This window comes from Cervus elaphus, chromosome 1 (genome assembly GCF_910594005.1).
Source record: "Cervus elaphus chromosome 1, mCerEla1.1, whole genome shotgun sequence".
In the NCBI taxonomy this organism is placed as follows: domain Eukaryota; kingdom Metazoa; phylum Chordata; class Mammalia; order Artiodactyla; family Cervidae; genus Cervus; species Cervus elaphus.
The window spans coordinates 55,781,282-55,803,507 of record NC_057815.1 but is presented as its reverse complement, the minus strand read 5'-3'; the positions used below and the strand labels follow the sequence as shown (position 1 = coordinate 55,803,507).

The 22,226-nt window shown below is 35.0% G+C and overlaps 1 protein-coding gene across 3 annotated transcripts in view; it reads right to left on the bottom strand.

The window, feature by feature from the left end:
* Positions 1-22,226, bottom strand: part of SBF2 (SET binding factor 2) — a 494,424-nt gene that overhangs the window by 204,484 nt on the left and 267,714 nt on the right. For all 3 annotated transcript variants that reach the window (XM_043903289.1, XM_043903298.1, XM_043903284.1), the window contains 6 exons: positions 21,605-21,713; positions 19,140-19,253; positions 15,975-16,052; positions 14,754-14,867; positions 14,094-14,222; positions 9,885-9,983 (listed from right to left, as the gene is read on the bottom strand). In XM_043903289.1, coding sequence (XP_043759224.1) covers positions 9,885-9,983; positions 14,094-14,222; positions 14,754-14,867; positions 15,975-16,052; positions 19,140-19,253; positions 21,605-21,713 — 643 coding nt within the window. The remainder of the gene's footprint in view (positions 1-9,884; positions 9,984-14,093; positions 14,223-14,753; positions 14,868-15,974; positions 16,053-19,139; positions 19,254-21,604; positions 21,714-22,226) is intronic.

Genomic DNA, 22,226 nt, shown 5'->3' with positions numbered 1-22,226 from the left:
ACACAATATCTAAGATACTTTATCTTCTCAAAAATTATAAATATAAATTTTCTAAAACTCATTAGACAGATAATTCTTTCAGGCTAGGGAGGTAATTCATGTGAATTTTGAGTTCTGAGTCATTTAAAGTATATTCTCCACTACTTCTATTTCTATATATACTTATTTTCTTTATAATAAAATTAAAGCTAAATATATTTCCTATGATGTAAATAATATTTATTAAAATGAATTTTAAAACATGGAAAAATAAAAGTAGAAAAGAAATCTCCTTAGTGATGATAATATCTTTTCTAGCATATTTTCTCTCTCTCTCTTACTACATATTCTTCTATCTTATTCCAAAAATAACTTAAGGTGGTTTAGAAAAATAAAGATACACATATTGATTGCTTCTAGTCAAAAATTCGGTAATGGTTACAGGTTCATTCTAAACTGCATAAGGAAGACTGAAGATCTAAAAATAGTCAAGGGAATTCTGAAGAAGAGTAAATGGAGAAGTCAAACTCTCCAGATTATAAAACTTACATAAACCTTTAATAATTAATACAGTATGGTAACTAGTATCACTGAGGGTTAAAGGGCTAACGAAATCAAGAAGCCCAGAAACAGGACTATGAGTGAAAATGTGATAGAGATGGGAGGCACTATAATTCAGGAGGAAAAGTTAAAACAGTTCAATGAAAGAGGGTAATACAACATAGTATTTTTAGCTCTTGGTCTCTGATGTCAGACTGCCTGGATTAAATCCTAGCTTAGCCACTCACTAGTAGTGTGACCTAGCGTAGTATCAATTCTCTTACTATTTGTGTTTTAGTTTCCTCATCTGTAAGGAAGATAATAATACAATACCTACTTCATAAGTTTCTTGTGAGAGTGGAACAAGTTATGATAGGAAAACTTTACAACACACACACATATCTAAAGCTCTTTTCCAAAAGTCGAGCGTATATTCATCTGAAAAACGTTCAGTCATTGCGTATTCTATGGCATGACACCAAGCTTCTAAAACTAAAACCCCACTTCTTTTTCCATCATATCATCCATCTATTCCCATATATTTCCATCATATCACCAGCTACTTATATTTTTAACAACAGTATTCAATAAGGGTTTAAATAAAAAATCACTTATTAGAGAAAAGATGTAGCTATTCATCACTAATAGTGTTTTTCTTCTCATAACCAAATCCATATACAATTTAGAACAATAAGCATCTAAAACAAAAATCACTTTAAAACAAAGTTCATTTTCTTCAGTTGTACAGATAGTCTTCATAAAATTCAAATTATGGGTTAAACTTACTGAATAATAATATATTTAACTGTATTTAGAAAATTGAAGAAAGGCTCATGCCCCAAGATCTAGTATTGAACACTAGTTGGTTTTCTGGCTGCCGTATCTGTACACTGCTGCCCTCTAACGGGCAGTATGGTAATTATAAAGGACCTCATTCACCACCTCGCACCCAACTTGGTCATATAATGACTTCTGAGAAGAAAGCAGAAATGAGAGACATTTTAAGGCTGGCTGAACTCTAGATGTTCTTGGAAACAAGTGATCTTATTTATAATTCCAAATGAATTTAGAACAATCCCTTGAAGACTACTGAGCTCATTAAAAACCACAGACCAATTCCATTGTTTAATCACCATGTTGAAAGAAGAAAATGCATTATTTTCCAATAGAACAAAGAAGCAGCCAAATGGTCACCTTTGATTTTAGAAAAGTGCAAATATAAAGTAATAACTAAGGATTTAGACAACTACATACTTAAGGTGAACATAATTCTGTCCAAAGCAACAAGTTGGTAAAATGTACTATTGTTTAGAGGAAATTTTAAAGTTGGATAATGATTTTCAAGAAGTGAGCTCTGTAATCCTGCTTTTAGAGAATAGTCCATCAATGGGAAGTACAATGATTTTCTCAGACTTGAAAAACTGACACATAAACCATCTGGTCTGAAAACATGGATTTTCCTTTTGGCAAACTAAATGAGAATATGCCTAGGGCTTACAGAAAACAAGGCTGAGAAAGCATTTCAAATAAAAGCAAAACAAAACAAAACAAAAAGGCCCAAACTCTACTGGAAATTCAAAGTAGACACACTGGGAAAAAAAGCTTCTTCTCAATGGTTTCAATGATACATCAATGTGTTTCTACCAGAGGTTACCAAGTTTCCCATATTAATTTAGGTATTTAATAATTATTTAATGTGCACCAATCATATCTAGAGCTGTTATACTTACTCTTTTTTTTTTTTTAATTTTTTATTAGTTGGAGGCTAATTACTTCACAACATTGCAGTGGGTTTTGTCATACATTGATATGAATCAGCCATAGAGTTACACGTATTCCCCATCCCGATCCCCCCTCCCACCTCCCTCTCCACCCGATTCCTCTGGGTCTTCCCAGTGCACCAGGCCCGAGCACTTGTCTCATGCATCCCACCTGGGCTGGGGATCTGTTTCACCATAGATAGTATACATGCTGTTCTTTTGAAATAGCCCACCCTCTCATTCTCCCACATAGTTCAATAGTCTGTTCTGTATACTTACTCTTAAAAATCCATTCAAGTACAGCCAAAAGAAAACTATCATTGGACTGAATCGTTAAACACTGACAAAATGGACTTTTTGGACTTGCCTGGCTGTGAACACATGAATGCTAGAATGAAACATCCTCAATTTTCCATCTCACAGGTCTTTCAATGATCACCTAACAGAATTAATATCTCATCCTTAATACAAAGAAATCTGGTGTATGACTTTAATATTTGATGTGCTGGCTGCCCTAATTCAAGGTTTATTGACCTTGACACTATCAACATTTTGAGCTAGATAATTCTTGTTTGGCGGTGAGGGGTGGGGGGGAAAGCAGGTGTCTTGTATATTGTAAACTGTTCAGAAGCACCACTGGCCTCTAATTAACTATAAGCCAGTAGTATACACTCTGGTTTTGACTACTAAAAAATGTCTCCAGACACTGCCAAATTTCTAAGGGAACAAAGTTTGCCCCTGTTAGAACAACTGCTCTATTCATAACTCTAGAATGGAGGCTGCGTGTTCTAAGACATGTATCCTTTTTACAAATACCAAAAGAGCCCAAGTGACTAGCTAATACTCTCACACAGCTGCTGGCATGCAAATTAAAGCCATAAAGGTAAAACTACACACCTATTAAAATGGCTAAAGTTAAAACAACTGAGTATACCAAGTGTTGGTGAAGATGCAAAGCAACAAAACTCTCATGTATTACTGGTAGGAATGCAAAATTGTATAGACACTTAAGAAAACAGTCTGGAAATTTTTTATCATCTTGATAACAAGAGTTATCATCTTGTCACCCCTTTTCTAGCAGCCTATTCCTAGTTACTCACTCAAGAGAAATAAATATGTTCACATAAAAACCTGTCAGATTGATTATATTCTTTGCAGCCAAAGATGGAGAAACTCTATACTGTCAGCAAAAACAAGACCTGGGGCTAACTGTGTCTCAGATAATGAGCTCCTTAATGCAAAATTCAGACTTAAATTAAAGAAAGTAGGGAAAACACTAGACCATTCAGGTATGACCCAAATCAAATCCCTTATGATCTTACAGTGGAGGTGACAAATCAATTCAAGGGATTATATCTTGCAGAGAGACTGCCTGAAGAACTATGGACAGAAGTTCGTAACACTGTATAGGAGGCAGTGACCAAAACCATCCCAAATAAAAAGAAATCCAAGAAGGCAAAATGGTTGTCTGAGGAAACTTTACAAATAGCTGAGAAAAGAAGAGATGTGAAAAGTAAAGGAGAAAGGGAAAGATATAAGCAACTGAATGCAGAGTGCCAAAGAATAACAAGGAGACATAAGAGAGCCTTCTTAAGAGAACAATGCAAAGAAATAGAGGAAAATGATAGAATGCGAAAGACTAGAGATCTCCTCAAGAAAACTGGAGATACCAAGGGAACATTTCATGCAAAAGATGTGCACAATAAAGGACAGAAATGGCAAGCACCTAACAGAAGTAGAAGAGATTAAGGAGAGGTGGCAAGAATACACAAAAGAACTATACAAAAAAGGTCTTAAACTGCCCAGGAGAAACACAATGATGTGGTCACTCTCATCTAGAGCGGGGTATGAAGTCAAGTGGGCCTTGTGAAGCATTACTAAGAACAAAGCTGGTGAAGGTGATGGAATTTCAGCTGAGCTATTTCAAATCCTAAAAGATGCTGCTGTGAAAGTGCTGCACTCACTATGCCAGCAAATTTGGAAAACTCAGCAGTGGCCACAGGACTGGAAAAGGTCAGTTTTCATCCCAATCCCAAAGAAAGGCAATGCCAAAGAATGTTCAACTATCATAGAATTACATTCATTTCACATGCTAGCAAGGTCATGCTCAAAATCCTTCAAGCTAGGCTTCAACAGTATGTGAACTGAGAAGTTCCAGATGTACAAGCTGGATTTAGAAAAGGCAGATGAACCAGAGATCAAATCACCAACATCAGGTGGATCATAGAAAAAGCAAGAGAATTCCAGAAAAATATCTACTTCTGCTTCATTGACAATGCTAAAGCCTTTGACTCTGTAGATCACAACAAACTGTGGAAAACTCTTAAAGAGGTGGGAATACCAGACCACCTTACCTGCTTCCTGAGAAAGCAGGTATGCAGGTCAAAAAGCAACAGTTAGAACAGGATATGGAACAATGGAGTAGTTCAAAATTGAGAGAGAAGTACGTCAAGACTGTGTATTATCACCCTGCTTATTTAACTTACATGTAGAGTACATCATGCAAAAAGCCAGGCTTGATGACTCACAAGCTGGAATAAAAATTGCCAGGAGATATATCAACAATTTCAGATATGTAGATGATACCACCCTAATGGCAGAAAGCAAAGAGGAACTAAAGAGCATCTTGATGAGACTGAAAGAGAAGAGTGAAAAAGCTGGCTTAAAACTCAACATTCAAAAACTAAGATCATGGCATCCGGTCCCATCACTTCATTGCAATTAGATGGGGAAAAGTGGAAATAGTGGCAGATTTTATTTTCTTGGGCTCCAAAATCACTGAAGATGGCGACTGCAGCCATGAAATTAAAATACGCCTGCTCCTTGGATGAAAAGCTATGACAAAGCTAGACAGCATATTAAAAAGCAAAGACATCACTTTGCCAACAATAGTCTGAGAGTCAAAGGTATGATTTTTCCAGTAGTTATGTATGGATGTGAGAGTTGGACCATAAAGAAGGCTGAGCACTGAGGAACTGATGCTTTTGAACTGTGTTGTTGGAGAAGACTCTTAAGAGTCCCCTAGACTGCAAGGAGATCAAAGCAGTCAATCCTCAAGGAAATCAACCTTGAATATTCATTGGAAGGACTGATGCTGAAGCTTCAATACTTTGGAGTCCAATACTTAGGCCACCTGATGTGAAGAGCTGACTGACTGATAAAGACCCTGATGCTGGGAAAGATTGAGGGCAGGAAGAGAACGGGGTGAGAGAAGATGAGATGGATGGCATCACTGACTCAATGGGCATGAGTTTAAGCAAACTCTGGGAGATCTTGAAGGACAGGAAAGCCTAGCATGATACAGTCCATGGGGTTGCAAATAGTTGGACATGGCTTAGTGATTGAACAACAAAAATCTGTGAACATGTTTAGGGTGGTTTCACTCACAACTACCAAAATTTTCCTTCATTTGCTTAACAGATAAATAAAACTTTGATTAGCCGTACAACGGAATAGTGCTCAACAATAAAAGGGACTAACTGATTCATGCAGTGACAGGAGTGAGTGTGAAATGCCTTATGCAAAGAGAAACCAAACTCAGAAAACTACATAATGATACTATGAAAAAAGCAAAAACTAACTACAGAGACAGAAAACAGATCAGTTGTCAAGAGTTTGAAGTGAGAGGAGGATGTGACTATATTGGAGTATTAAGAAAATCTGGGGGAAGATAGAAATGTTCGATGCCCTTAGTGTTGTGGTGATTGCATAACTACATTCGTCACAATCTACCTAATTGTACATTATAAATGGTAAATTTTACTATATGTAAATTATATCACAGTAAATCTGACTTAAAATGAACAAACAAATCAAATAGGGTGGAAGAAGGAATTTGATTTTTATGCTTTGGGTTGAGGGCCTCATTTCATCATAACAATCTAAGTGTTTATGTTTTAAGATGAAAGATGATTGCAATATTTTACTTCTTTCCTATAAAAACAACAATTAGAAATCCCTTTATTCACAGTTGGCAAAGAGTATAAATATCATCAGTTTAGATCAAATGTGCCTAGTAGTGAAATTAACTTTCTGCAGAAATGTAAAGGAAACAGACCTAATTGATTTAGAATGGTTATTCCTGCATTTGGGCTTTCTTTTCTTATTAGAATTTTCAAACCTATCTGTTTCAGTGCTGGGCAATGAAATACCTATTAAACACAAATAGAAATCTCATATTACTTTATAAGAAAGTCCAAGTCCTCTCATTTTTTCTTTAATTTTTAAGAAAACAGACAAGTTACACAATCTAGCAAATGATTATGTACTACCACAGATGCAAAACAAATGAGAAAAACATAACTGTGTAAACCAGCAAAACACATGTCCAACGGATTTCTTGATGCCTCAGAATGGATGCTTCTAAAGTTCTTGCTCTGGACTATTTTAATACTCTCATTTTGCATTCAGCTAATTGATTATTATAAATGTATACTAAGACTCATAGAGAAAGAGCAGTGGAGGAGTTAAATATGCTGTCATCAAATATGACAAATATGCAGACATCAAAGATTCTGAAAACCAAGATAGGCAGTCACAGTATTATCAACTGGGCATGGAAAGAAAAACTGTACCAATATATGGCCAAAGAAAATGTTCATGGTATAACTTTGCCAACACTTACACATTTGTCTCTAATGGATTTATTTGTTTTCCCTCTTCATTCCACCTCCACTTCCCCCTCCCAAACTCACCAGAAACTTTTAATTATTTAGGAAGCTTCAGAAAGTTAAAAGAGCAGCTAAACCCAGCAATTCATCCTACTCACATCTACTCACATTCCTACTCTCTGAATAGCACAATAAAGGGGTGGTGATAAGAAAGTAAACAATTAAGGTTCGTATCTGAGGGACTTCAAAGGGAAATAAAAGACAGAGGCTAGATACACATACCAGACTTCTGTGCAATAAAGTATTTACAAACAACTGAGTGGAATAACCAGGTTTCAATTCTAACCCAATAATAAGGAAACAGTCAAATTATATGGTTGGCTTTTGCTTACCAAAAGGGAATTTTAGAAGTGTGATGATTAAAAAAAAAAAAAAAAAGACTAGTTAAAAATAGAACCATCTGGATTATTTTCCTTGCATTGAGACCATCCTGCCTCTCCCCCTCAACGTCCTGTACAACCCAAGAAAGTAACTTTACCATTGTGACTGCTTTTTAAGTATTTATTTTAGGAATGTTAGGACCATCAAGAACTTTAGAATCACAGAACTAAAAGGAATCTCATAAAGTCTGATGACAGTCCACTGGGATACTCTCAAATACTCATTCGTCATATACGTGTATCCTCTTCTCAAGGGTATTAGTGGAATCTCATACTTGGAAAACGCCTGGAACTAGTAGGTGCCTAATATACATACTGAATGAGCAGATTTGATTAAATTAAATGGAACAGAATTAGACTGTGAGGGGAAAAAGCTCAGTAAGGGCTCAAGAAATGAGAGAACATTTAAAGAGCAATATCTGTATCTTACCTAATAATACAGTCCCTCATGATGAGCGCCTTACTAGTGTCCGATAAGATGCAAGTTGTTTGTGTTTTACATTCACTCTCAAGAATGTATAATTACTAGATAGTTATTTCACTTCAGTTTTCAGTTTTGTGTTGGTTTAATGTAAGTTAGGTATCATTAAGTTATAGATTAAATTTACATTATCATTATATATTTAAGTTACTTTGTTTTTGCATTACAGTGGCTTGGCACACGCCCTCCCATACAATGCATACTCAGTCCTGTGATAAGAGACAAACCTGTGTCAGAACCTCAGAGCTCTGGTCACTTACTGGCTATAGAATTTTGCAGTTTTGGAATAATCTTGTAAGAAGTTAAGAAATAAACATTTAGTTATTAAAGAGATCAGTCCCTTTGTTTCCCATTTAATGTTTTGCTATTCTCTGAAATGCATAAATAAATCACTCCTAGTGAGCAAAGAAAAAAACTTTCTAATCTTCAATTTCCTAACATTGTTTCCCATTTAATGTTTTGCTATTCTCTGAAATGCATAAATAAATCACTCCTAGTGAGCAAAGAAAAAAACTTTCTAATCTTCAATTTCCTAACATATCGACATCTGCCCTATCTATCTCAAAGGGCTATTTATAAGATGAAATGAGAAAATACATTAAAGAGCCTTATAGAGAGAAAAGTATAAAGTCAACCATTGGAAGTACCACTATCTGTCCAACTGGAGATGAGTCAGCCTAATGGGAGTGAAAGAATATAGTCTTAGGTATTGTAGAGATGAAAATTCCTGAATTTAAAATCTGGATTCAATCACTTAATAACCATAGGATCGTGAATCGATTATTCCCAGTAAAATGGGGATAATGACACCTATCTTACATTGTAAAGATCAGAGATAATGTATGTAAAGTGCTTAATCCCATTCCTGACACGTTGTGCTAAACACTCAATATTTATTATTATTACAATAGGTCAACAGAATTTTCTCACGTGATCACCCTATACATTAGTTCTATACAGTCACCATAAATGGCAAAGTCAAGCACAGAACACAAGGTTTTCCTTCTGATAGAACTCTTTTTTTAAGTTTTAGCATACTAAACAAGAAACAGTCTTATCATACTGGACACAGTTATAAATGTGAAATTTAGGATATCAGTCCAAGGGATAAGTTTTAAAATAACTTCAGAAATAAAATTCATAAATAACTGAATAATCATGAAACAGAGAAACAGTTTAGTATCCTGCTTTTATCCAACCGGTTCTTAGATTTTGAAAGGATGTTACAACCCACTAATTAATCACCCGACATCCAAAAAGACCCACCTATTCAAATATGAAGTTAATTAAGCAATACCAGGATACTGACCCCAAATCCTTCTTAACTATATTTTCTTTAAGATACATCTCCCCTCAACTTTACACTGGAAGACAATACTTCTCACTCTCCTTTTCTTAGTAAAAAGATTCAACTCTGAAAATCTTCACATGCAGGAGAAATAACTAGTAATCATTAGCCAATATCCACTTTTCTGCATGCATCATAAGACCTCTTCTTTCCTGGGTATCCAAAAACAGACTTTAACACATTCCAATCTTTAACTTACTGCATTTCTTTCATCAAGGAATACTTTTACCCTTGAGTTTCTATAGCACCTGACAGTTTTCTTTCTTTAAGCTTTTCACTCCTGTATATTCAAAACAATGCACCTCAAAGTTTTTCACAATACAATGGACAGTCACTGTACCAAGCTAAAGCAGAATACATCAGTCAAATCTGTCTCAGGTAGTTCTGGTCTCCATGAGTCTAATCTTTACATCTCAAAAATATTCAATATGCTCTTAAGAAGACAGAGACCTAAATGAAAATCACAATGAAGGCAAGTGATAAACTGGAAAATTGGGACTAATATGTTTTCATAACATATCAATTGACAGCAAAATCACTTTGAAAAATGAGGTCTATTTTGATGCACAGTACCAACTTTAATATTTTGGAACTCATAGTCTCAAAGGTTTTAAATCAGATCAAAAAGGATCATCACTAGGAATATGAAGCTTTTGAATTTTTCAAAGAAAATACTTTATTAATACTTTAAAAATAATGACTATCTAAATAAATACACTTACGTACATTTTTAAATAGTTGCTCAGCAAGTTCTCTGACATGCTTTATCATCTTCATTGGGTTATTTTCTTCAACTTTAATTCGCTCTACTTCAAAAGCTACCACCTAGGAAAAAGAATCAAATGATAAAGCATCAACTCTAAAATATGCTGAATTAGAAAAACATGTGATAATTTCACACAATTTGCAAACTAAAAAGCATACAATATGTATATTATTATTAAAACAAAGTATTTTAGATTTTTACTGGGTTTCACCTCTATTCTAGAGTTAATCAAGTCCTTGGATGTTCCGGTGGTCTCTCTCTGATGATTCAGAGTCCTGTTTTTTCTTGGGAAAGTCATTATTTTTGGAACTCAAGAGAGATTCTCTCATTCTCCAGGCCTCACTCAGAGAATTCTCTCACTCAGAGAATTTCAGACAGACAGAAAGTCTCCAAACATTTCCCTAACTCACAAAATATGAACTAAATGTTCAAGTTGGGTCACTCTAGTCCTAGGTCTGCTAACAGCATGATTTGAAACAAGTCACTAAGGCTCCTGAGCTTCAATTTTTTCATCTCTAAAATAAGATGTAAGAACAAGATGACCTTAAGGCTCTTTCTAGTTCTCAAATTATAGAACCTGTGATCCATTTCCTTACCAACTAATTTACTGGAAGAACCATGTTAGTGTGTACACTTGGAGTGGAGCAAAGAGCACTGACAGGAAAAAATGAGGTATGAAGAGGAAGTAAATAGATGGATTTTTTAAAAGGGTATAATATAGGAATTTTCATTCTAGCAACTAATAGATTCACAGGAGCAGACAGACATATAAAACTATGACTCCACCTATTGTAGGCCAGCATTCAGAAGGATTGCCAAAGGAAGTCAAATGCTTCTTTCCTTCTAACAGGTCTATTTGTTGGGTGTCTGTGGATAAGACAATAGACAGTGCTCAAAACTGCTCAAAACTCCATAAGCCTTGTGTCTGGCAGGCTGCCCTCAGCTAAATGAAAACAAGGCAAGAGCAAATGCAATTTTCCTAAAAGCACATTCCCCTGCAAGCCAATTAAGTGGCCAAAGAGAGTAGAAGAAGAAATTACTTAGGTCTGAAGTCTCATTTCTTTTAGGCCCTTGACAGAAGTATATATATAAGTAACTGGCTTTCAAGTAATGACATCAATAAGACATTAAAAATCATCACTGTACTGAACACAGAAATAGGTGAACACTAAGGGGAGACTAACAGGAATTGGTCTACTAGGAATCTTGGACAGGTCCTCGTCATATTATTCTTTTCAATCTGAAGAATATATATATATTATACACACACACACACACATATATATATGTATCTGTTGTGTATATGAATGTACATAATAAAAGATAAGTTGCCATATAAAGTTAGAGACATAAAATACAGTTTAATGCTGACTAGTGGCTTTCAGAGTCATCTGCTTGGGGAAAGTCTGTAGGAGGTGGTGAAATATGAGCAGAGTACAAAAAATGGACAGAAAGTAGAAAGACAGCACTTTGGGCAAGGGAAGCACTTACAAAAAGAGAGTCTGTGGCAAGCTGGCAAGCAAGTTTTCTGGAAGTAATCGATCTGACTTATTAGTTGTGATGAAGCTGTGAGAGACTATTACTAAAGGAATTTGTATAGAAAGAAAAAGGGTACAAACCCAAGTTACTATTTCAAATGCTTGAGACTAATAAAATGTAGGTGCTAGAAAGGGCTTTGGGGAGCCCCTAATTCATCCACATAAATCATTATGTATCAGTTACTTAGTTCAAGATCTAAAGGGTGATATATGTTAGTATTAGGTAATCAATGATCAATCATATTAGAGAATCAGAGATCAACAAGTGATCAGAAAAAACTGTCCACCTCAGGGCACTCTTTCTGAGATCTTCACATGTTTTGTGTTATGTAAAGAAAGCATTTGGGGTAGATCTCCATACTCAGAACTAAAGCATGTACCTTTTCTTTTATTCTTACTTTACTTAACTGTCTTTATAGAGAATAAAAGACCCTTCTCTAAACAAAGATTCTTAACTTCTCTGTATGAAATAAAACCACCACAGCAACAAAGGCCCATATAGTCAAAGCTATGGTTTTTACAGTAGTCACGTATAGCTATGAGAGTTGGACCATAAAGAAGGCTAAGCACTGAAGAATTGATGCTTTTTAACTGTGGTGTTGGAGAACTTGTGAGAGTCCCTTGGACTGTCAATTCCAAATGAAATCAACCCTGAATATGCATTGGAAGGACTGTTGCTGAGGCTGAAGCTCCAATACTTTGGCCACATCACTTGAAGAGCCAACTCACTGGAAAAGACCCTGATGCTGGGAAAGACTGAAGGCAAAAGAAGAAGGGGGCAGCAGAAGATGAGATGGTTAGATAGCATCACCAACTCAATGGATATGAACTTGAGCAAACTCTGAGAGATAGTGGAGGACAAAGGTGCCTGGTGTGCTGTAGTCCGTGGGGTTTCAAAGAGTCGGACACAACTGTGACTGAGCGACAACCACCACCAGCAGCATAATGTGACCACTGTTACTATTCTCCGTTACTCTGGGCACTAGGAGTGGTTTTCTTTTACACACTTCTGAGAACTTTTACATTTCTTGGTTCTTGGCTCTTCTAGAAGTTTAAATGGGAGTAAGAGTCATTGTTCTATCTATCAGAACGGGCTTCTATGAACATAGTTAAATGATAAATGGAAAGATGAATCACAGTAAGAAAAATCAAAACTAACACAAAATAGCATCCTTATTTTGAGTTGCATCTGCTCTAACTCTTCCTTTATATGGCCAATTCCTTGAAAATAGAGACTAAATCTGCCTTTCATATATTTAATATCTCCTAAAGGAACTACAACAAAGGTCCGTCTGGTAAAGGTTATGGTTTTTCCAGTGGTCATGTATGGATGTGAGAGTTGGACTGTGAAGAAAGCTGAGTGCCGAAGAATTGATGCGTTTGAACTGTGGTGTTGGAGAAGACTCTTGAAGAGTCTCTTGGACTGCAAGGAGATCCAACCAGTCCCTCCTAAAGGAGATCAGTCCTGGGTGTTCATTGGAAGGACTGATGCTGAAGTTGAAACTCCAATACTTTGGCCACCTCATGTGAAGAGTTGACTCATTGGAAAAGACTGTGATGCTGGGAGGGATTGGGGGCAGGCGGAGAAGGGGACGACAGAGGATGAGATGGCTGGATGGCATCACTGACTCAATGGGCATGAGTCTGAGTAAACTCCAGGAGTTTGTGATGGACAGGGGGGCCTGGCGTGCTGTGATTTATGGGGTCGCAGAGAGTCAGACACGACTGAGCAATTGAACTGAACTGAACTGAACTGAAAGGAACTACGAGCTCTGGGTTGGGAAGATCCCTTGGATAAGGGAATGGCTACCCACTCCAGTATTCTGGCCTGGAGAATTCCACGGACTGTATAATTCATGGGGTCGCAAAGAGTGGGACACCACTAAGCAACTTTCACTTTCACTTTCAAAGAAGCTACACAAATCCTGGGAAAAAATCAGCATTAGTTAAGAATGACTTAGCTAAATGCAAAGAAGGTGCTAATTCTTACTTGAAATTTGCTATATTTTCCAAGGATTAGTACTTAAGAAAACACCCTGATTTGTGGTTCTTTTATGGAGAAACTGAAATTGTGGCCTCCTTACTTTATTTTCCAAGCTTTGATTAAAATAAAGATAACAGTAAAAATAAATAAATAAATAAATAAGAACGGCTTAGTTAAACTATGGCTCTAGGACACAGATTTAAAGTAACTGCAGTTTGAAATAACATATTTATACATTAAACTTAGACCTTTCTCTCTATAAAACTGTAAGTTCTACCTATACAATCACTGTCAATTTTTCAAAAAGATTTTAATCAACTATTTAAAATTCAGTTGTTCAAGGGAATTTCCTGGTGGTCCAATAGTTAGGACTCTGAGCTTCCAACGCAGGGGATACAGGTTTGACCCCTGGTTGGGGAACTAAGATCCCACAAGCCAAAAAAGTATTCAGTTGTTCAAAATTTCTATGTATTTTACTTCTGAGACATCCTATAATTATATTTTTTCTAATCCACATTATAAACACCAAGATCTGATATGCACAATAAATATTTTTTAATCTTAATTAAATGTTTAAAACACTGCTTCTCTCCTTTTATCTACTAATTTTGTCTGTAAATAATGCATTCATTTGATAATAAGTATACCTCATCAAAGAGATCACAGGATCTATAGGGAGGACCTCTTTCTGAAACAAAACCTGCAAATGCCATTCCATTGAGAACTTTAGTGAGGAAATCATTCTCAACTAGACCACGCTGTCCCAAGAAAGCTGTCTGTAAAGAAAAACAATGTGAAATGAATAAGTTATCACTTAGCAATGGATGAATGAATGGTCAAAACAGAAACATACTAGAAAGATTAAAGCCTGAATAAACATCTTCGTGCATAAGTATGTTGTTATAAAATACATTTCTCTCTAAAAGGGCTTTGATACCTGAAATACTAGATGTATTGAATAAAAATGAACCTGTCTGCAAAGCAGGAGTGGAAATCGGAAATAACCTAAATTTTAAAAGAAAAATCAATCTAAAGTTAACATTTCTAAAGGAAAATGTATCAGTTCCACAGTATTATTAAAAATTATCAGACACCTGACACTAACACAACACTGTAAATCAACTATATTCCAATAAAAATAATTAAAAAAAGAAAAAAATTATCAACTAGCCACACAAAGCAGAGATTTTAAATAAACAAATTTGATAGATTAAACTCAAAATATATGGCTAGAAAAAGATTGCCAAGTTCCTTTAATTAAATTAGAGTTTACATTTTGGACAGATAAGTATGGTATTAGATCTTACCTTGTGAAAATGTATTACTGGTTCTGCATGAATTCTTATAAGCTGTAAGCATGATCTATATCCTTGGAAAAGTTGTGCAAATAATCTAAGAAAAACTGCACGCACTTCCTTATCCTGAAAATATAAGAAGAAACATGTTAGATAACTGAATTTCTTAAAAAACAAAAGAAACATCACAAAATCAGAAAGTTGGAAAGAACCTTAGAGATTATTTAATAAATCTGTGCTTCCTATCATTTGTAGCAGCACTGAGTAGTGGGCACCTAGTCCGTCCCACAGTTGGACAGTGTAGCCCGTTAAATAGTTCCTTTAAAAATTGAACCTAGTAAAACTTTCCTCTAGTACATCCAATTTTCCTCTCAGAAAAAAACATAAATCAGAGAGTCTCTGCTTTCACCATGTTAGAGAAGGGCATATTTCCCAAGTCATTTGATTTTTATCTCCATCAAAAGAAATACTGTTACAAATACAAAAGAAAAAACTCAAAACTATTTAAAAAGCTTATGATATTTATTCCAAAGTTTAAACAAGTTCTAAAAATCTATTCTTACATTAATAAAGTATGATTTGAAAATGTGTTTTGATAATTCAGATTTTAAAAAAATCATAGTTTTAGAACTTTATGGAAACTCTCAGATTTAGTCAATCCCTTATTTAATAGATGAAGAAATAGTTAAAAATGCTTCATAACTTATCAAAGGTATGCAGTTCTATAACTTTCCATACTGGCTGCAAAGCTCATCATTAAGAAATGCACTGATCAAAATAAAAAAGGGATCTCTGCTGTATGGTCACTCTTTTACGACTTTCAATTGGAACTACATTTATCCACTCACCCAAACTTGATTTTCTCCTGTGACCAATGACCTCTGTTTCCATTTTTTATAATCTTCCCTTTTTTATCCTTGCCTGACCCTTTCAATTTGATGCTTGGCACAACTTTTCAGGCTCTAATCTAGGTTCTGATTTTTTTCTCCCATACTTAGTCATGCCTCCTCAGAGCAACAGTCTCAGCCTACTCCCCTCCCAATCAATGTACTGCCTATGCCTTCCCCTTCAGGAGGTCACAAGATCAATCAGTGGCAATTCTCCTAATTTCTAACTTGGCACACCTTTACTAGGCTGTCCATCTAACTCACACTATACTCAGCTTCTTTGAAAAACATACAAAGAAAAGCAACTCTTTTTAAAAACATCAAACTTAAATATTAAACTTCTTACCAGCATTTTTGAGTGGGATAAAGCTGTTCGTGGAGGGGGAAAAGCATGATCTGCTACTTCCAAATCTGGGTGTAAAATCTAAAGCAAAGAAGCTCTGTTATGTAAAATATCAATAAAACCTATTATTTGATCTACTAGTGGCATTAAGATGAAACAGTCTTAGTATGTGAATTACAATATATTCATCCCCTCCATGAAATACAATACATTAATGGTAGCTCTGCATGTATTATGTGAAAAGATATTCAAGAAAAAAATATTCAATTAAAATACCTGTTGCAGGGAAAAACACATAGTTGGTTTCATTTATTTGAACATAGCCGATCCCTTCTCCAGGGGATCTTCCCAACCAAGGGATCGAACCCAGGTCTCCCACATTGTAGGCGGATTCTTTACCATCTGAGCCACCATGGAAGCCCAAGAATATTGGATTGGGTAGCCTATCCTTCCTCCAAGGGATCTTCCTGACCCAGGAATTGAACTGGGGTCTCCTGCATTGCAGGCAGATTCTTCACCAGCTGAGCTGACAGGGAAGCCGAATACTGAGCTACCAGTATTATATTATACTGGTATACATATAAATGAAAATGTAAAGTTCTGAAATACACACTAAAATATAAAATAGTAGTCAGCTCTGAGAGAGAATGGTCTAGGGCAGAGCTATTTATCTATACAGTTAAACATGTAAATCCATGGCTGATTCATACCAATGTATGACAAAACCCACTGGAAAAAAAAAAAAGAAAAGAAAAAAAAAAAGAAAATCTAAAGCATTTATTTTTATGTTTTTAAAATACAATTAAAAATTAATTAATTAAAATACTGAGAAGAAACAGAATAAGTCTGTGAACCTCACAGTCCAGAGGGGTGACAGTATAACACAATGTGACAAGTATTATAAATATATAAAATAATAATATGTGAACATAAAGTATAATTAATTCAACCTAGAGAAAGTAAAAAAAAGAAGGCAACATTTGTGTTAGGCTTTGAAGGAAGGCAGGCTGAGGGGGCAGGTGGGAAAGACACATCCATGCAGGGCTTACACAGGGAAAATAATTTTGCATCGGTAAGCAGCAAATTTTTGTCTTTGCAGAATCACTTTCAAATACTGAAGATTTGGTATTATATTCTTACAATAAACCAAAAAGCTCAAAACAATATTTATGAAAGACACCAAAATATCAATAATATTGATAATCTAGTCATCAAATCGTTATCATAGTATAATAACATCTTCATGTCTATAAAAACATCCCTGATTATTATACTGTGTAACCATCTGATTATAATTATTTACTGACCAAATGAAGCTGATATACTTGTATGTCAAATCTCCCACACAGTCCATCAAATATGATATCGTTTTAGTCCTATACGCTTATGTACACTGTAGCATATGATCCAACAAAGTGTTTGAAAACTGCATAAATAGGCATACTCAGTTTTACCAACACTGAATTTTACTCATTGGTCAAATTTGGTGGCACAAGTGTCGAAGGTTAAGGTTTACCAGGGCACAGCAAAACCTCTACCAGAAGTCACTGACTTAAGAACTAGAATCTTAACCTTTGTTAATTTTGGTACTTAATCCCTGAATAGTTAAAAATATCATTAAGTAAATGTACATTAATATTTTAAAACTTATTTAACATTTATAGAACATAAAACTTTCTTCAGTCACTCAAGTACTATGTTCTTAGCTTTTGCTCTATCCATATACCACCGATGCAATTGTTTAGCTAATATTTTTCTTTGAAATGTCTTTAAATCAACTCATCTCTTTATTTATTTATTTATTTTTTATTAGTTGGAGGCTAATTACTTGACAACATTTCAGTGGGTTTTGTCATACATTGATATGAATCAGCCATAGAGTTACACGTATTCCCCATCCCGATCCTCCCTCCCACCTCCCTCTCCACCCGATTCCTCTGGGTCAACTCATCTCTTTAAATCTAGTATTTTCTTAGATGATATCATCTGTGAAATCACAGGTTTTGTATGTTATTTTTAATAAAATAAACATTATAATAAATACACAATTATTAAAATTAAAAAGTTGCCACATACCACACCAGATCATTTCCATACTTCACTCTGGGAAACAGGCATTTGCCATCCTTTGTATAAAACATTCACCCTACTGATAAAGACTAGGAAACAGAGGATGGAATGTGATTTGCTCAAAAATACCCAGTGGCAAGATGCTGACTGGAATTTAGGTCTCGTAAGTTCTAACCTAGCATGCTTTTTACTCTATCACACCTGGTATTCCAGAGTACAAATTATATTGGAAAAAGTCAGTCTTCTCTAAAAGTTCCCATCCTACACATACCACTATAACAACACAAGGACTAACACAAATTTGGAAATTTCTGAAAATAAAACCCCTCCTGGTAATCTTAGACTTCTGAGTTCCTATGTAAGTTCCTATTTAAGGGGGAAAAAGATTTTAAACAGCTCAGACTGGAATACTATTCAAGAAGAATATGAAAGCCTTAATTCTAGTAATGGCTTGAAACGGAATGAAGAATTCCTAAATTTCAAATTTCTGATGATGGATAAGTGGGCAACTAAAATGTTGTCAGTAAAATAAAATACTGTGCTTTTTGCTTTTAGAAATAAACAAAGGTTGACAAAAAATAAATTTGCTTCAATGAGAAACACTTAGATCACAAGATTTTTTTATAGCTTCAACGCACAGAATACTAGACATTTATCAATAAGTTACATCTTTTTGTAGTAAGCTGGAAACACTGGCCAGTCCTTATCACATTGCTTTGCAAGAAGCACATCTACCCAAGAGAAATGAGATGTCATTAAGAAAGATGAAGGAAAGGGAACAGGTGCTAGCTTCTAATGAGGGATGTTAGGAGAATCAAGGATTTTGAGGCATAGTCTGGTCTTGTTTTCAGAGGTGTGTTTCTAATACCTAGAACAAATATTCACTTAGGGTTCAAAGTATACTCTTTAGATAATATTTTGTAAATTATCCTATTCTAACACTATGTGAGAATACACATACATGTTTTAAAAACATATAACTCTCATTTTTAAGTAATTAAACTGTCAATGAATGATATCCAATTACCTTAGTTTAGATTTAAATCAAGATACAAATGCTTCAAGAAATTAAGTAAATTAAGAAAGAATATATCATACCAAAGAAAGAGCTGCTTGAGTCTGATGTAGAAGTGGTTCCGGAAGAGAAGAGAGGTGAATACATTCAGGAATTTTAATAGTGCCTCCATCCAAATCAGCTATGATTACATCTAACTGAAGAAGATAAAAAAAATAATCTGTAATTAATAAAATGTCTTTCTAGATTGATTTTCAGCTACTGTATATTTCCCAGTTTCCTCTGAAATTAGATGTGGCATATGACTAAGTTTCTGCTAATGTAACGTGAAAAGTGATGTGCACATTTTCAGGCATTCAAAACAGAGGTCCATGAAAAAAAAAAAAAAAAAAAAACAGAGGTCCAGTCAGGCCCTCCTATGCTTTCTTTCTCCTTACCATCACTGAAACTATGAGCTAACAACCCAATCTTGAACACATTCAGAGGATGACAATGCCTGAGTGGATTCTAGTGGAGAAACAAGAAGCAAAGAAGCGTGCATGGTCCTTCCTTGAATGAGTTCATGAAATAAATTGATCTGACGTAATGGAACACTTCTACAAACTGCTGCATGAGTGTTAAATAAAAATCCATTTTGTTTAAGCCATTGCATTTTGCATGTTTTATTATAGTAGTTCAGCCATATCCTAAATAACATAGTAATCATAAGAGTTAACAAGCAAAGCAACTAGTATACATCAAAACAGTACTGTTTAGGTAGCTAAAACACTAATTTTTAGCATTTTACAAAATCTATTTTAAAATAACATGAAAAATGTAATAGAGAAACCAGTCAAAATTATTGAAGGTATTATGTTGCTAACAGGATTAAAATTAATTCTAATTTATTCAATGAAAAGTTAAGAAATTTACTTTTGTCAATATTTGGTTTGTCTAACTTCCATAGGCTGTTTTTATTTACTGGGAAAATGCCTACAAACCAGATGAGTGTGTTTTTAATTAGTACTAATGAGGTTTCACTTAATGTTTATGGATTTACAGATATTTTTATATGTTGATATCAATGTTAAAAAAGAACCAGATATCAATATATAAAGTCAGAAAAAAGAATGAGGGTCCTGTTTATAACTGCAATGTGCAATGGTCTTCTGTCAGTTTAAATGACAATTATGATTTGATTACAATTGTAATTATACAGAAGTGCCTGAAAAATCCCATGGATGGAGGAGCCTGGTAGGCCACAGCCTATGGGGTCGCAAAGAGTTGGACACGACTGAGCGACTTTGCTTGCTTGCTTGCTTACCCACAGAGCTTACCTCTTCACTGGCATTTATAACTAAAATAAAATTAGAATAACAAACTCTTTAGGATTTGTGAATCACAGATGTCATATAACCTAACCTTTCAGTGAAGAATTTTTCTTAAACTCCCTGAAAGGTGTCATTCAATCTGTCTTTGCACTCTACTTAGAGTACTCTTCACATAAGGAGACACATTCATCATCACTGGGCAGCTCTATTTAGTTGAAAACTCTTAGACTGAGCAGAAATTTGTTTCTATATCCATTATACCCACTGATTCTCTTTCAGCCTCTACCCTTCTTTCTATGACAGCTACTTAAATATTTATCTTTAGCTATCAAATAAGATTAGGTTATTACCTGAGAAAATTTTCTTAGGCCCTCAAAGATATGGTTTCTAAACTTTTGACATCCTAAATGTCCTTCTATGAAATTCAATTTTGTTGCAGTCCTTCTTAAAGCACACTGCAGAGAAGTAAATTTGTTTTTAAGAGCTGGTTGAATACAGAGTATTACTTTCTCTCCTTTAGTATTTCCATTTAGTATTAACAACAGAATAATCTGGGGGCGGGGTGGGGCTCACAATAAACTTGCATTCCATCAAAACCCTTCACTCCTTTGCAAATCCTTTTTGATTTTTGAAAGTGAAAAAGTGAAAGTAGCTCAGTTGTGTCTGACTCTGTGTACCCATGGACCATACAGTCCATGGAATTCTCCAGGCCAGAATACTGGAGTGGGTAGCATTATCACAGACCTCATTTCAAAATATGAATAAATTAAAGTACTCATAATAAAAGCATAAATAGACTGCTAACAATGGATAATTTTTTCTTCCTTTCTCATATGTGAGATGAAGAATATAGAAAGATAAACTTAATATGCCAAAAGAGGGAAATTTTAAAAGATTAATGAATTCATTTTATAAATCTCCTGTACTTGCTGTAAGGAAAAATTAATGTATTTAGGTTTTTTAATGATGCTGTGCTTCCAGCCAATCTTTTCTATTGGGAATGGAACAGATTTGAAAATAGTAATTAGTTTAAGTGCTATAGGACTGAGGAGGTCATGGCAACCCACTCCAGGATTCCTGCCTGGAGAATCCCACAGACAAAGGAGCCCGGCAAGCTACAGTCCATGGGGTCGCACAGAGTCAGACACGACTGGAATGACTTAGCAGGCAGGCAGGACTCAAAGAAATGTAACAAACCTCTGACCTCAGTAACTAGCAATTTAAAGATGAATACTTACAAGTTCATGAACATCAGTTTTAAAGACAGAATGTACTCCAATAATGAAAGGCGTTGGGGAACTCAGAACTTCTAGGAGCTGAGCCGGGAGAATAGGAATATAAGGGTAACTAGAAATAATAAAAATACATGTGAGATATATTTGTTCTTCCATAATACAACATACCTTTCTTTCATTTTTATACTTTATGAATTTCAGATTATCTGTGTTTAGAAATTATCAATAATATTCTCAGAGTTGTTAATATTAAATTCTTGGGAGAAAAAAGATTTTAAAAATTCTTCATGTGAAAGGTATGATCTGATATAAAAAGATATGAAGTAAGCAGGGCAGCTTTCTTATCCCTTACCCCTCTAGGCAAGCAATCTCTTTAAGTTTTTCAAACTTGCTTGAAAGAACTTTTCCTTACATAGAGATCTGACATCAGTTGGTAACACTGACTTCCTGATGGAACATCCCCTCACCCCCCACATACTGGTGATAATGCATTTCTCTATATAAAACAATCATTTGAGTTCCATTTTATCTACTTGATTTTTATATTTGGTAACAATGGCTAGGTACAAAATTAAGGTTTAGAATGCTCTCTTATCTGGAGGTTTAAAAAAGCACACAGGTTAAA